This window comes from Chiloscyllium punctatum, chromosome 7, assembly GCF_047496795.1.
Source record: "Chiloscyllium punctatum isolate Juve2018m chromosome 7, sChiPun1.3, whole genome shotgun sequence".
In the NCBI taxonomy this organism is placed as follows: domain Eukaryota; kingdom Metazoa; phylum Chordata; class Chondrichthyes; order Orectolobiformes; family Hemiscylliidae; genus Chiloscyllium; species Chiloscyllium punctatum.
The window spans coordinates 99,098,440-99,111,866 of NC_092745.1; the positions used below are offsets into that span (position 1 = coordinate 99,098,440).

Consider the following 13,427-nt stretch of genomic DNA (forward strand, 5'->3'; position numbering starts at 1 on the left):
GTTCTAAAAATGTGTTGCTGGAAAAGCCCAGCAGGTCAGACAGCATCAAAGGAGCTTGGCACACCCTCCTCATTCCTGAAGAAGGGCTTAGAACATAGAACATAGAACATAGAAGAATACAGCGCAGTACAGGCCCTTCGGCCCTCGATGTTGCGCCGATCAAAGCCCACCTAACCTACACTAACCCACTATCCTCCATATACCTATCCAATGCCCGCTTAAATACCCATAAAGAGGGAGAGTCCACTACTGCTACTGGCAGGGCATTCCATGAACTTACGACTCGCTGAGTGAAGAACCTACCCCTAACATCAGTCCTATATCTACCCCCCCTTAATTTAAAGCTATGCCCCCTTGTAATCGCTGACTCCATACGTGGAAAAAGGTTCTCACTGTCAACCCTATCTAACCCCCTAATCATCTTGTACACCTCTATCAAGTCACCCCTAAACCTTCTTTTCTCCAATGAAAACAACCCCAAGTGCCTCAGCCTTTCCTCATAGGATCTTCCTACCATACCAGGCAACATCCTGGTAAACTTCCTCTGCACCCGTTCCAGTGCCTCCACATCCTTCCTATAGTATGGCGACCAAAACTGCACACAATATTCCAGATGCGGCCGCACCAGAGTCTTATACAACTGCAGCATGACCTCAGGACTCCGGAACTCAATTCCTCTACCAATAAAAGCCAGTACGCCATATGCCTTCTTCACTGCACTATTTACCTGGGTGGCAACTTTCAGAGATCTGTGTACATGGACACCAAGATCCCTCTGCTCTTCCACACTACCAAGTAGTCTACCATTAGCCCAGTAATCCATCTTTTTATTACTCCTACCAAAGTGAATCACCTCACACTTAGCTACATTGAATTCCATTTGCCACCTTTCTGCCCAGCTCTGCAGCTTCTCTATATCCCGCTGTAACCTGCCATATCCTTCCTCACTGTCTACAACTCCTCCGACTTTCGTATCATCCGCAAACTTGCTCACCCAACCTTCTAACCCTTCCTCCAGGTCATTTATAAAAATGACAAACAGCAATGGTCCCAAAACAGATCCTTGCGGAACACCGCTAGTGACAGCACTCCAAGATGAACCTTTGCCATCAACTACTACCCTCTGTCTTCTTCCAGCCAGCCAATTCCTAATCCAAACCTCCAACTCACCCTCAATGCCATATCTCTGTATTTTCTGCAGTAGCCTACCATGGGGGACCTTATCAAACACCTTACTAAAATCCATATATACCACATCTACCGCTTTCCCCTCATCTACCTCCTTAGTCACCTTCTCAAAGAATTCAATAAGGTTTGTGAGGCACGACCTGCCCTTCACAAAACCATGCTGACTATCCTTGATCATATTATTCTTATCCAGATGTGCATAAATCCTATCCCTTACAATTCTCTCTAAGACTTTGCCCACAACAGAAGTGAGACTCACTGGCCTATAGTTACTAGGATTATCCCTCCTCCCCTTCTTGAACAAGGGAACCACGTTTGCTAGCCTCCAGTCCTCTGGCACTACTCCTGTAGACAAAGAGGACACAAAAATCAAGGCCAATGGCTCTGCAATCTCCTCCCGTGCTTCCCAGAGAATCCTAGGATAAATGCCATCAGGCCCAGGGGCTTATGCCCGAAACGTCGATTCTCCTGCTCCTGTGGCTGCCTGACCTGCTGTGCTTTTCCAGCAACACATTTTTAAGCTCTGATCTCCAGCATCTGCAGTCCTCACTTTCTCCGCGGGCTCCAGTCTCTCCTACCAATAGAAACATCTTCCCAACATCCACTCTGCCCAGGCCATTTAGTATTCTGTACTTTTCAATTAGTTACCCCCCCTTATCCTTCTAAACTCCATCAGGTACAGACCCAGAGTCCTCAAACATGCTTTATATTATAAGCTATTCATTCCCGGGACCATTCTCATGAATCTTCTCTGAAAATGCTTCAGGGCCAGTTGGTCCTTCTTGAGCTTTGGAGCCTAAAACTGCACACAATACTCCAAATGTGGCCTGATGAGAGCCTTATAGAGCCTCGGAAGTACATCACTGTTTTTATAGTCAAGTCCTGTCAAAATAAATACCATCATTTGCATTTGCCTTCCTAACTACTGACTCAACCTACATGTCTACCTTGGGAGAATCCTGGACTAGAACTTCCGAGTCTCTTTACATTTCAGACTTATGAATGTTCTCCCCATTTAGAAAATAGTCCATGCCTCTATCCTTCCTACCAAGGTGCATTACCTCACATTTTCCCACATTGTACCCCATCTGCTCCTTCTTTGGCCACTCTCCTCATCTGTCCAAATCCATCTGCAGCGTCCCTGCCTCCTTAATGCTACCTGACCTACTACCTACCTTTGTATCATCTGTAAACTTAGCCAGAATACCCTCAGTTCTTTCATCTACATAGTTAATGTATGAAGTGAAAAGTTGTGGTCCCAACACTGAGCCTTGCAGAGTACCACTTGTCACCGGCTGCCACCATGAGAAGGACCCTTTTATACCCCAGACTTCTATCCATGCTCGCACCTTGCCTCTAACACCATGGGCCTTTATCTTACTCAGTAGCCTCCTTGTCAAAGACCTTCTTGAAATCCAGGTAGATAGCATCCATTGTTTCTCCTTCATCTAATGTGCTCATTACTTACTCAAAGAATTCTAGCAGATTTGTCAGGCATGACCTCCTCTTGATGAAACCATGCTGGCTCCGCCCTATTTTACCATACACTTCCTTTCAGAAAGCTCATCCTTCACAATGGATTCCAGAATCTTACCCATGACCGAGGTTAGGTTAATTAATCTGTAATTTTCCATTTTCTGCTTTACTCCCTTTTTAACAGGGGTGTTACTTTAGTAGTTTTCCGATTGTAGTGATTCCTGAAAGCTTACCACTAATGCCTCTACTATCTCTTCAGCTATCACCCTTAGAACCCTGGGGTGTAGTCCATCAGGTGCAGGTGATTTATCTACTTTCCAGTCATTCCGTTTTTCTAGCACCTTCTTGTTGGTGATGGCCACATACTCAGCTCTGACCTCTCACTCTCTTGAATTTTTGGGAAATTACTCATGTCTTCCATTGTGAAGACTGATGAAAAATAATTATTCAGTTCCTCAGCCATTTCTTTGTTCCCCACTACTATCCCTCCTGTGTCATTTTCCAGTGGCCAAGTGTCCACTTTTGCCTCTCTTTTGACCTTTACATATCAAAAGAAACTCTGACAGTCTTCCTTTATATTACTGGCTAGCTTGCCCTAATATTTAATCTTCTCCCTCCTTATTTCTTTTTTTGTTGCCCTCTGTAGATCTTTATAAACTTCCCAATCCTCTGGTTTACCACTTTTCTTTGCAACTTTATATGCTTTCTCTTTTGCTTTTATGCTATTTATTAATTTATTAAGATTACATTTATTAAGGGGGATTCTTGTGTGAAAATTAACAATAGGAATTCTGTTATTGCTCAGCTGCTGCAGCAGTTCAAGAAGGCAGCTCACCACAACCTTCTCAAGGGCAACGCTAGCCAATGATGCCTACATCCCACAAATGAGAAAAACTGAACAATTCCTTGTCTTCCTTGGTTTTAATATTTCACTATATCACACCATCCCCCATGTTCTGACGACTGTTTCTGGCCTCTGCCTGCTTCATTAGAGTCATAGAGATATACAGCACGGAAACAGACCCTTTGGTCCAACTTGTCCATGCCGACCAGATATCCAAAACCAGAGTCTAGATTAGAGTGGTGCTGGAAAAGCACAGCAGGTCAAGCAGCATCCGAGGAGTAGGAAAATCAGCGTTTGGGGCAAAAGCCCTTTGCCTAGATATCCCCAACCCAATCTAGTCCCACCTGCCAGCACCCAGCCCATATCCCTCAGAACCCTTCGTTTTCTTATACCCAGCCACATGCCTTTTAAATGTTGCAATTGTACTAGCCTCCACCACTTCCAATGGCAGCTCATTCCATACACATAGCACCCTCTAGTGCATATTTAAATATTTCTTCAATATTGAGGGTTTCTTCCTTTACCACCCTTATGGGCAAAGTGTTCCAGATTCCCACCACCGTCTGAGTGAAAATGTTTTTCTTACAATCCCTCTAAACCGCCTGCTCCTTACCTTAAATCTATGCGCCCTGGTCATTTAACCCTCCAACAAAGGGGAAGTTTCTTCCAACTACCCTGTTTATGCCTTCATAATCTTATACATTTCAATTATTTACCCCTCTCAGTCTCCTCTGCTCCAAGGAAAATAAACTCAGTCTATCCCAATCTCCTTTCATAACACAAACTCTCCAGCACAGGTAAACCTCCTCTGCTGTCTCTCCAGTGCAATCACATCTCTTCAATAATGTTCTTAGATATTTTCACATCAGCCTGTTCAGATATTATAACCCACCTCTAGATTAGGTGGGATTTGAAATGGCCACTTTGGAAAGAGCCAAAGTGGTCCACTTCCTTCTTCCTCTGTCTGCAGTTTCCTGTGAACCATCTCTCTTTATACCACAGCCATATCAGGGACTAACATAAGGAAGCATTAATGATTTAGGACACTGCTATGTTGTACTATGTACATTAATACATCAGTATAGCTTTCCCTTTATGACTGTGCATCACCAGTTCATACTAACAGCAAGTTCAGTCGACCAATAAAAGGCTGATCCTGCTATGTATTTCTTTTATTAGGATCTTTCTTTACCACTACCCAAGGCAACAAACAGACTCAGGATTTGCCCACCAATAAGTTGCTTTTAATTATATCCTTTCAAGTAGTGAATGCAAGAAAGAAATTGCAGTGACTGTGTAAAGTCTATAACATTTTCATTAAAAAAACTTTTGGGAGAGATCTTGTTCCAGGACTGACTTGATCTTATTTTAGTGAATAAGAAAAAAATTTTCACCCTGAGAAACTTAAAATTTTAAGTTGAATTTGCTTTTATCACAATTACCGTTAAGTAAATGAAATCAATAGATTTGAGTGAACTCATTTATACATTTGTTTGATTTTTCCAGTTCATACTGATCTTCACTGTGGTCCAGTATAAACCCATCAGTTACAATGACTACATCTACCCATCCTGGGCGATCATTCTTGGTTTCTTGATGGCTTTGTCTTCAGTAATCTGTATACCCATTTATGCCATCTGGAAGATATGCATGTCCGAAGGATCCACATTTTGGGAGGTGAGTGGACAAGATAACAAATTGATAGATTTCTGTATGCCAAGAGGAAGTGACAAGCAATGTTAATTTGAGAAAGTTAAATGAAAGCCACAATGGTAGCTTAAATGATGAATGGAGAAAACAAAATATACCAAAGCAGCTTTTAGTTGATACCTGACATGGCTTTTAAAGATTCCTTTCAACAATTCTAACTTTTGTTCTAGTATTTTGTTATTCTTCGAAGTAAAAATCAACAAACTTTACTTCTACCATTTAATAAATGATGTTGCCTCCTTTCCAAATGAAAACATCTCAGTGTTTGTAAACTCCTCTGTATCTCAACCCTGTGATATTAGAGATTAACTGTATGATCCGATTCTTCACTGTCTGCATCACTTCAAATTCTTAACACCCATAGATGGCAGTCATGACTTGGCTGGTACCATTCTCACCACTGAGTCAGATTGTTGTTGATTCAAGAATTAATTCAGCACTTAAGCACAAAGCACTAGGCTGGCACTCCAGTGCAGTCCCAATGGGGTGTAGTGCTGTCAGAGGTGGCATTTTTCATTGAGATGTCAAACTGAGGCTCAGCCTCCCCACTTGGGTAAGCAGAAAAAATTCTGTGCCAATACTTTTCAAGCAGAGAGGGGAGTTAATTCGGTTTCCTGGCCAATACTTGCTCCTGAATCAATATCAACAAAAATGTGATCTGGTTATTATCAATTACTTTCTCTGCTCAACCATATTTCCTACATAACAACAAGTTTTTTTTTCAAAAAAAAGCTATTAAATTGGCTGTAAAGCAAAATTGTCCACTGTGCTCCTGTAATTGAGTACACATGACAATAAAATCTAATTCTAAAACTTTGGGCCAACCTGAGGTCATGAAAGGCCCCATATAAATACATGTGTTTATGAGTTTTGAGAAGATTTGTAGCTCAGGTTGAGCTTCTGGATGTAGGTTTATTGAGCTCGAAAGTTCATTTTCAGATGTTTTGCCACCATACTAGGTAAGATCATCAGTGAACCTCTGGATGAAGCACTGATGGTATGACCCACGTTTTATTCATGTGTTTAGGTTTCCTTGGGTTTGTGACGCCAGTTCCTGTGGTGATGTCATTTCCTGTTCTTTTTCTCAGGGGGTGGTAAATGGAATCGAAGTAAATGTGTTTGTTGATAGAGTTCCGGTTAATGTCATACTTCTGGGATAGCATATCCATTCTAGGACAAGCCAAACAGAGACACGTGCGAGAATTCCTAGAAGCATGACATTCCAACCAGAACTCTATCAACAATCACATTGACTTGGATCCTATTTACCACCCCCTGAGAAAAACAGCAGGAAATGACATCACAACTGGAAATGGCATCACCAACTCACAGAAACCTAAACATACAAATAAAATGCGGACCATACCACCATGGCTTCTTCCGGAGGCACAATGATGATGTTACCTAGTATGGTGACGAAACATCTGAAAACAAACCTTCCAGCTCAGCGAGCAAACCTACATCCAGAACATGTGTTTATTTCAAGTAAACTGAATATGGTCGTGAAGATAAAATGGAAATATTACAGTTTGTAATGCTGCTGAGAAAGAACAAGCTAAATAATACAACTAGGAGAAATACGTAATGTGAAAAAAGGAGGAAGAATAAATAAAATTTGAGTTTTTTTCCTGCATTAAAATTATTATTAGTATGTACGTGGTTTGCAAGTGGTTAATATTCCTGTAATAAAGTTACTTTAGAGTCTAACTGTTATAATACAAGCATTTGGTTCAACTCAAAGCTTAGGCTTGGTTAATAAAATTAAGCACCATAGCAGCAATGCTGTGCCATTCGGATACCTGATTTCATAAATATTTTACTTATAGTGGGGCAGGCATCAGGTGACTGAGTGACCAGTGGGCTACTTGAGGTCCTTAAGTAACCGATTAATGGTCACTTAAGGGTTTCCTCAAATCACCATTTAGATTTTACCTTTGGCAGGGGAGTCTGGCACCAAGTGGTGACGTTGTCTGTTGAAATCAGGGGGCCAATTTGCAAGGTGAAGGCATGGTCTTTCTCGTCAAGCACTCTGTGCCCAAATGTTGCCTCTTTAAAGAGCTATTCTTTCCCCTCCCCCTCTCAAGCATTGCTCCAACACTATTTACTGACCCCCTTTCTCCCCCACCCTCAATTCTCCATTCACCTCCCGGAGCCTGACAGCCTGATCCCAATAAGACCCTGGACTTCACTTTACAAGAGCTCTATAAATTGTCCCAAAATTGTTCACCTCTTCTAATAGGGCTGTTAGGATTGAGGTTTGGCAGCCATTTGATTGGCTTATTGAAGGTAGAAATATTTCCACAAGGGCAGGCTGAAGTGTCCACTTGAACCATGAAACAGCCCAGCAGCTGCAACTAGCTGCAGAGTGACCTGGCCAAGAGGGGATAAGCTCAACTATGACCTAGCCAGAAAATAGAGTTACCATCCACACTTCATACTGCTCAGCCTTTGATGTCTAGATTTCTTAGACTTGCTACCAGTGGCATCATAAAACAGACCATTTTAACTTTGTCTTAAATTGATTTAAAAAGACTTCTTATAAGGGCATTTATGATTTTTCAGAAACAGGTTTGCTAACCATAGCATAAATTAGCCACTTTGATCTGACTACTAATGACTACGAAATGAATTGGTATCTGGTCAGAGTCAAATATCTACTTTGAAATAGATTTCTTTCTCCATTAATTGAATTAGTGGAGAAACTGGATATGGCAGAATAGTCTTGGTATTAAATAATGGTCATGTTTAAACTAACTTAGTAAGTTAGTTATGTGGTAATTAGAGTTCCTGTGTTCTGCTATCAGTTCATACAGCTCAGTATAGACATTCAGCATCATTATTGCTTTCTTGCTTTCCCAGCGTGTGAAGAATGCAAATAAACCAAGCAAGGACTGGGGACCAACTTTATTAGAGCACCGCACTGATCGATACGCAACAGTTGGCAGCTCATCGTATGAGTTCAGTCTGGAAATTCAACAACTGAATCCAGATAAAGAGCGAGAGAAGGAGCAAATACCAATAGAAAATATAGAACACAACCTCACCATACAGGGCAGCAATGGTTCTGCCAGAAACCAGGAGCTTAATGTGTAGTCAAAGTCCTTTTAAATCAAAGAAGACAATTAATTGGGGTTAGGAGGGTGGGGTTTGGGAAATAGAGCCTTTACTTATGCCGAAAGGTTCATTCCCTTTAATTTCTTATCTGATCTATGGAATTTGACAAGTAGTCAACACAACTTAATTGATTTTTTCAGGTATGTGTGTTTTTCTTCCTCTTTTCATTTTTTTATAGTTATCGATAGAATCTCATAACTTAATATTTAAACCTGATTTTTTTTTTCAGAAATTGGTTATGTTTGTTGTCATTTTGTGGAATGCAATACGTTATATACACACTGTTTGCCTGTTAGTACAACTGATAGCTGATCAAAATGTTTCCCAGTCTCAATATAGGTTTTCTTTCTCTCTGGGTCTCATTTCTTTTGAACATCTGTTTGTGCTTGTCTACTCCACACCATAGCACTGTGTTTTATCAACATCAGAATAGTTATTAAGTAACACAAAAGAACAATCTGAGGAAGAAGCTGAAGGTAATGCCCATCTTATTGTGACAGCACATTTTCAAAGTAACCTACTGTTTACCAAGCCAAAACTATATCGGAGATCCGAATTACACTGTTCACTGTATTTGGTAGCTTTGTAATTTTATTGGCTCTGTTTCTAATGTTTTGATATCTATATATTATTTTATATATGTGTTAATTGGAACAAACTTTCCCCCATAGTAAGCAGTTTCCATGAAAGCTTTTACAGAAAACACAGAAAGAAGTTATATTACATATATTTAAGTTAATTTTACTGAAGCTCTAAACCAGTTGTACAGCTGCAGCTATTGGATACAAATAGATCATTAGATGTTTTTATCCATCCACAAAAAGTGATCTGTCATTGAAATATCTTTTCTTGTTTGTTATGATGATTTGTCTATCAGTATCTCACTCAGATGCACTCTTCATTATCAGCACTGCTGCAGAAGAGAGTCAGCATGAGTAAACCAACGGTACAGTGTGCATGTCCAACACAGTATCAGGCATGCATGAATACATAGGAAAATTTGAACATATTATTGATGTGTCAAATGCTCATCTTTCAAAATCTATTGGTACAATTTTAAGATATACTTTAACCTATTGTTTATCTGATACATAGTGGGAATTAACCAATTCAGAACAGTTGTTATCAAAACGTTGCATAGGTTTTTAAGAGATTGTGATGTGTTCACGAAAGTTGTAGACATTAGACATTAAACATTGGCCCGATCTGAGGGGCTACCAGCTGACTATTCCCCCAAGACTAAGCCAATCATTTAATTGTTAGACAGTACTTCTATCATGCGCAGAGGACACTGAGATTCTGGAGCTGGGTTATTCGGTGGCAGTAGCTGTTTAACAGACTGTAATTGCTTTTCAAGACGTATCCAATTCTTTTTTTGAAAGATTAGTTTTGGAATTAAAGGGCCAATTAGGTATTGGAGGCTGCAATCCAGGAAATCCTAGCAGATATAAGAACCTGATACAAAGTTGAGAACCATCCAAATATTCCTCATTCCTGAAGAAGGGCTTATGCCCAAACGTCGATTCTCCTGTTCCTTGGATGCTGCCTGACCTGCTGCGCTTTTCCAGCAACACATTTTCAGCAGCAACTATCCAAATATAGCAACTTTTCAATTATTTTCTCACCTTGATTCCCTGGCATATCTTTTTAAACCAGGTGCTAAAAGTGTCTGAAGCATTGGTGCACTGCTTCTGTTGCCTTATGAGTCTTTAACAAAGTTGGATTTGTGCGAGTATGCAAAATTACAAATTCAGCACAAACCTTGACCCACTTGTTGGATTGGAAGAAGTAGAGAAAAGAAGAAATTTCTTTGAGCAGCAAAGTACTTTTTTAACATAATAGGACTGGTTGAATATCTGAGGCACCCCCCTTTTGACACCCATCATGCCTGTCGAAATAAGGCAGGAGTAATCTTGAATGTGTAAATCGAGGTCTCTGCCTGTTACAGGACCTCCAAATGCTGTTTTCATGGGCTCATGGTGAAATTTGTGCCATTTTAGGCTTGGAGTTAAAATGTGCACCTAAAATTTTAAAATAATTTGACAAAAAAGGGAGAAGATGTTCATAAATCTGCAGTGCTTAGTGTAAGGAGAGATAGAACAGCACAAGCAGATGACTTATCCCTTTGCTGCTTTGGTACCTGTATTGTCCCACAAACCAAGTTGTAACAGAATGGGTCACCTTATTTTCTTGAAGCCAAAGCTGGCTGGTTGAAACTGATGTACAGTTGCATTGATGTATCAAGTTATGTGTTAAGTGCTTAAATTGTACAGTGTGCATTCCAGTCTGAACCTAACTAACCCAGAATGGGTTTCTGCCAAGAGATGCCGTGCTTAGATCCAAATTTTGATCAGATTGGGAATTTCCATACAATGGAAAGAGACAAAAATGTTCCATTCGATTTCAGTTTCTGGAACAGAATTATGTTTATATCGGAATGCTTGCATGATGGGAATGGTCATGATGGGATTCTGTGCTTGGCTGTGATACACATTTATGTAGATTCCATTGCATTTGCTTGATAATGTGAAATCTTGATTACATGGAAGTATGTAATATAACAAAATAGGTATTGCCATTATGAAGTTGAAAATTTAATTGCCTCTCTCTTAATTCTCCTTTCTATCCCTTTCCCTTTTTCATTCTGTCCTAAAGTTGCTCTTTTATCATCTAAACTTATTCTTCTTTTCAATACGGAGTTTAATCTAGTCCAAGTAATTGAGATATCAGCCAATTAATATTGTGAATTTTATTAACTGCATTTGAAGATAGTTGTAGTCTAAGAGTCGGAGAATTTGGGTTCAGGTCCTGCTCCAGAGACTTAAGCAGAAAATCTAGGCTAATGTTCCACTGTAACACTGAAGTCATGCTACATTGTTGGAGGTACTGTCTTTTGGATAAGACATTAAACTAAGGCCCATCCTCCCGTATGATGGGTGTAAAAAAATCCCATGGCACTACTTTGGTCAAGTGTTCATTCAGGCCATCATTGTACTTCAAAAGTACTTTGTTGGTTGTAAAGTGCTTTGTGACAGCCTGAGGCCATGGAACAGCACGTATATATGCAAGTCGCTCTTTTTTGATCTAGAGGAGACCCGAACAGTGTGCAATTAATCTCTCACCTTTCAAGCCATTATAATATAGTTTGTTTTGCCTACAGGCTATACAACATATTCAATCACATTTATAATCTAATGGGAAATAGTTTACAAGTTACAACCAAAACAATTAATTTATGTGTTCAATTATACCCCTGAGCTGCATATACTGGCTCTTAATTCATGTTGAGAAAACAGTAGGTAAACTTTGCTGACTTCCTTTAGCAAATAGTAGGGACAAGTATTTTCTCACATAGTTGAGTTAATCGCACTTTGTATTTCAGTCTAAAGGTAATCAAGGTGAATTAAGTGTATACAGTTTCCAGCTCAATGACTCTAAACTATTATAACATTGATATATTGTTAATTAATTAGCATTAACATTCATTGATAAATTTCATTCTAGCTTAAAAATGTTTTTCTTTATTTGTCAGGTAACTAAGCAAAACATGTGGGATGGTTAAGGTTAATTCAATAAAATTTAGTTTGCATAAGGGAGTATTTAGTAACTAGTGGCTCAGTGAAATTTGACAGATATGTCAGTTGAAGGTTTGCTTAATTTCTGCAGCAGTGAAAGTAATTGCCAACCAAGTAAGTTTTTTCACCGGTGCCAATGCTGCTTCATTCAACAGAGACTGGAGACATTGAAACTTAGATTTTCGAATCTGTGTTATTTTAAAGCCAGCAGTAAACATTCTAAAATTAAATAAGTGTATTTTATTGGGTTTTCACTTGTATTATAACAACACTGATCAGAAAATTCAGTTTATGTCTCCTGTTACTACATAATGTTGAAAACCTTTACAATAGTTTTTGCACATACATCTACAGCAAACATCTTTTTCTGGATGATATTTATGCTGTTGCAGACCTTGAACAGTACAGCAACACCTTGAACCGAATCACAGTAACATCACGTGACTTTTCTCATGACATACAGCAGAGTGAAATAAAGGGTCACACCAATATTATACCACCTCCATATTTTACAGCATACTGACATGTCTTGATTTGGTGAGAGGATTTGGGGGTGGTGAAGGTTAGGTAACAATGCTCACTCTTCAGTGAAGCTCACTCAAGCACACACCTTTATAGTAAAAGCAATGATCTGGATTGAACCATATTTCTGGTTCACCAAATGTTTTCATTATTCTCAGTTCAGTTTGTTTTCTGTGCATGCACTTCCTCTATCTCTTTCTCACAATTACCAAGCCTTTCAACCTTTTACCTATTTATAGCTGTAAATATGTAGATTTGTAATCTATCAAGTGTTCCATCGCACCTAGCAATCGTCCTTTCTTTCACCTTTTCCGAATAGCATTCACTCAGTAAAGGTAATTGGAAAGACATTTGTAATCTGTGCTTCCTTCCTACCTCTGCCTTTTATCTATATAAAATACTCATGCTGTATTTAATGTATGATTTAAGTTGAGCACCGCCTTGCTTTCCTGATTAGATGTATGTGCCAGAAAACAAAGGAAGTTTTTACTTTCCAATGTGCCAATAGCTCAAAATGAGAACTATAATTGTGTACACAGTATTTTCTTGATAGTGTATATTGTTTCAAGTGACTGTAATCTGTAGTCTTATATGAACAGTTTACTTGACTCTTTCAGTGTTTAGGAGAAAAGATAAATATATATTAAAGAAGCTACTTGTGTAAATCTCTTTCATTCTGGGGTCAATTACATAGACTGGAAACTATAAAATATTCACATCTCTGTAAGAGTTATGATTTTGTCATTGTATTTTGCGTATTGTGCATTTCATATATTAATATTCAGCACTTAAAAATACCTAACATTGAGGAGAAATCACAAATTGAGTGAATGTTTGACAAAGCATCTCCATTCAGGGTAACAAGTTTCCTTTGTGCCTCTACCTCCTGGATGCAGTTATTGCTGAAACATTTTCAAGTTAAAGTTAAGAAATTTGCTTTTAAGCTAAATGGTCCAGAGGAGACCGACATGGCTACTTCTCATCTTCTTCTTCAATTG

The 13,427-nt window shown here is 39.3% G+C and overlaps 1 protein-coding gene across 5 annotated transcripts in view; it reads left to right on the forward strand.

Moving 5' to 3' along the window:
* Positions 1-13,156, forward strand: part of slc6a9 (solute carrier family 6 member 9) — a 237,387-nt gene extending 224,231 nt beyond the window's left edge. For all 5 annotated transcript variants that reach the window (XM_072574415.1, XM_072574417.1, XM_072574419.1 and 2 more), the window contains 2 exons: positions 5,015-5,185; positions 8,078-13,156. In XM_072574415.1, coding sequence (XP_072430516.1) covers positions 5,015-5,185; positions 8,078-8,311 — 405 coding nt within the window. In that variant the 3' untranslated portion in view covers positions 8,312-13,156. The remainder of the gene's footprint in view (positions 1-5,014; positions 5,186-8,077) is intronic.
* Positions 13,157-13,427: the final 271 nt, after the last annotated feature.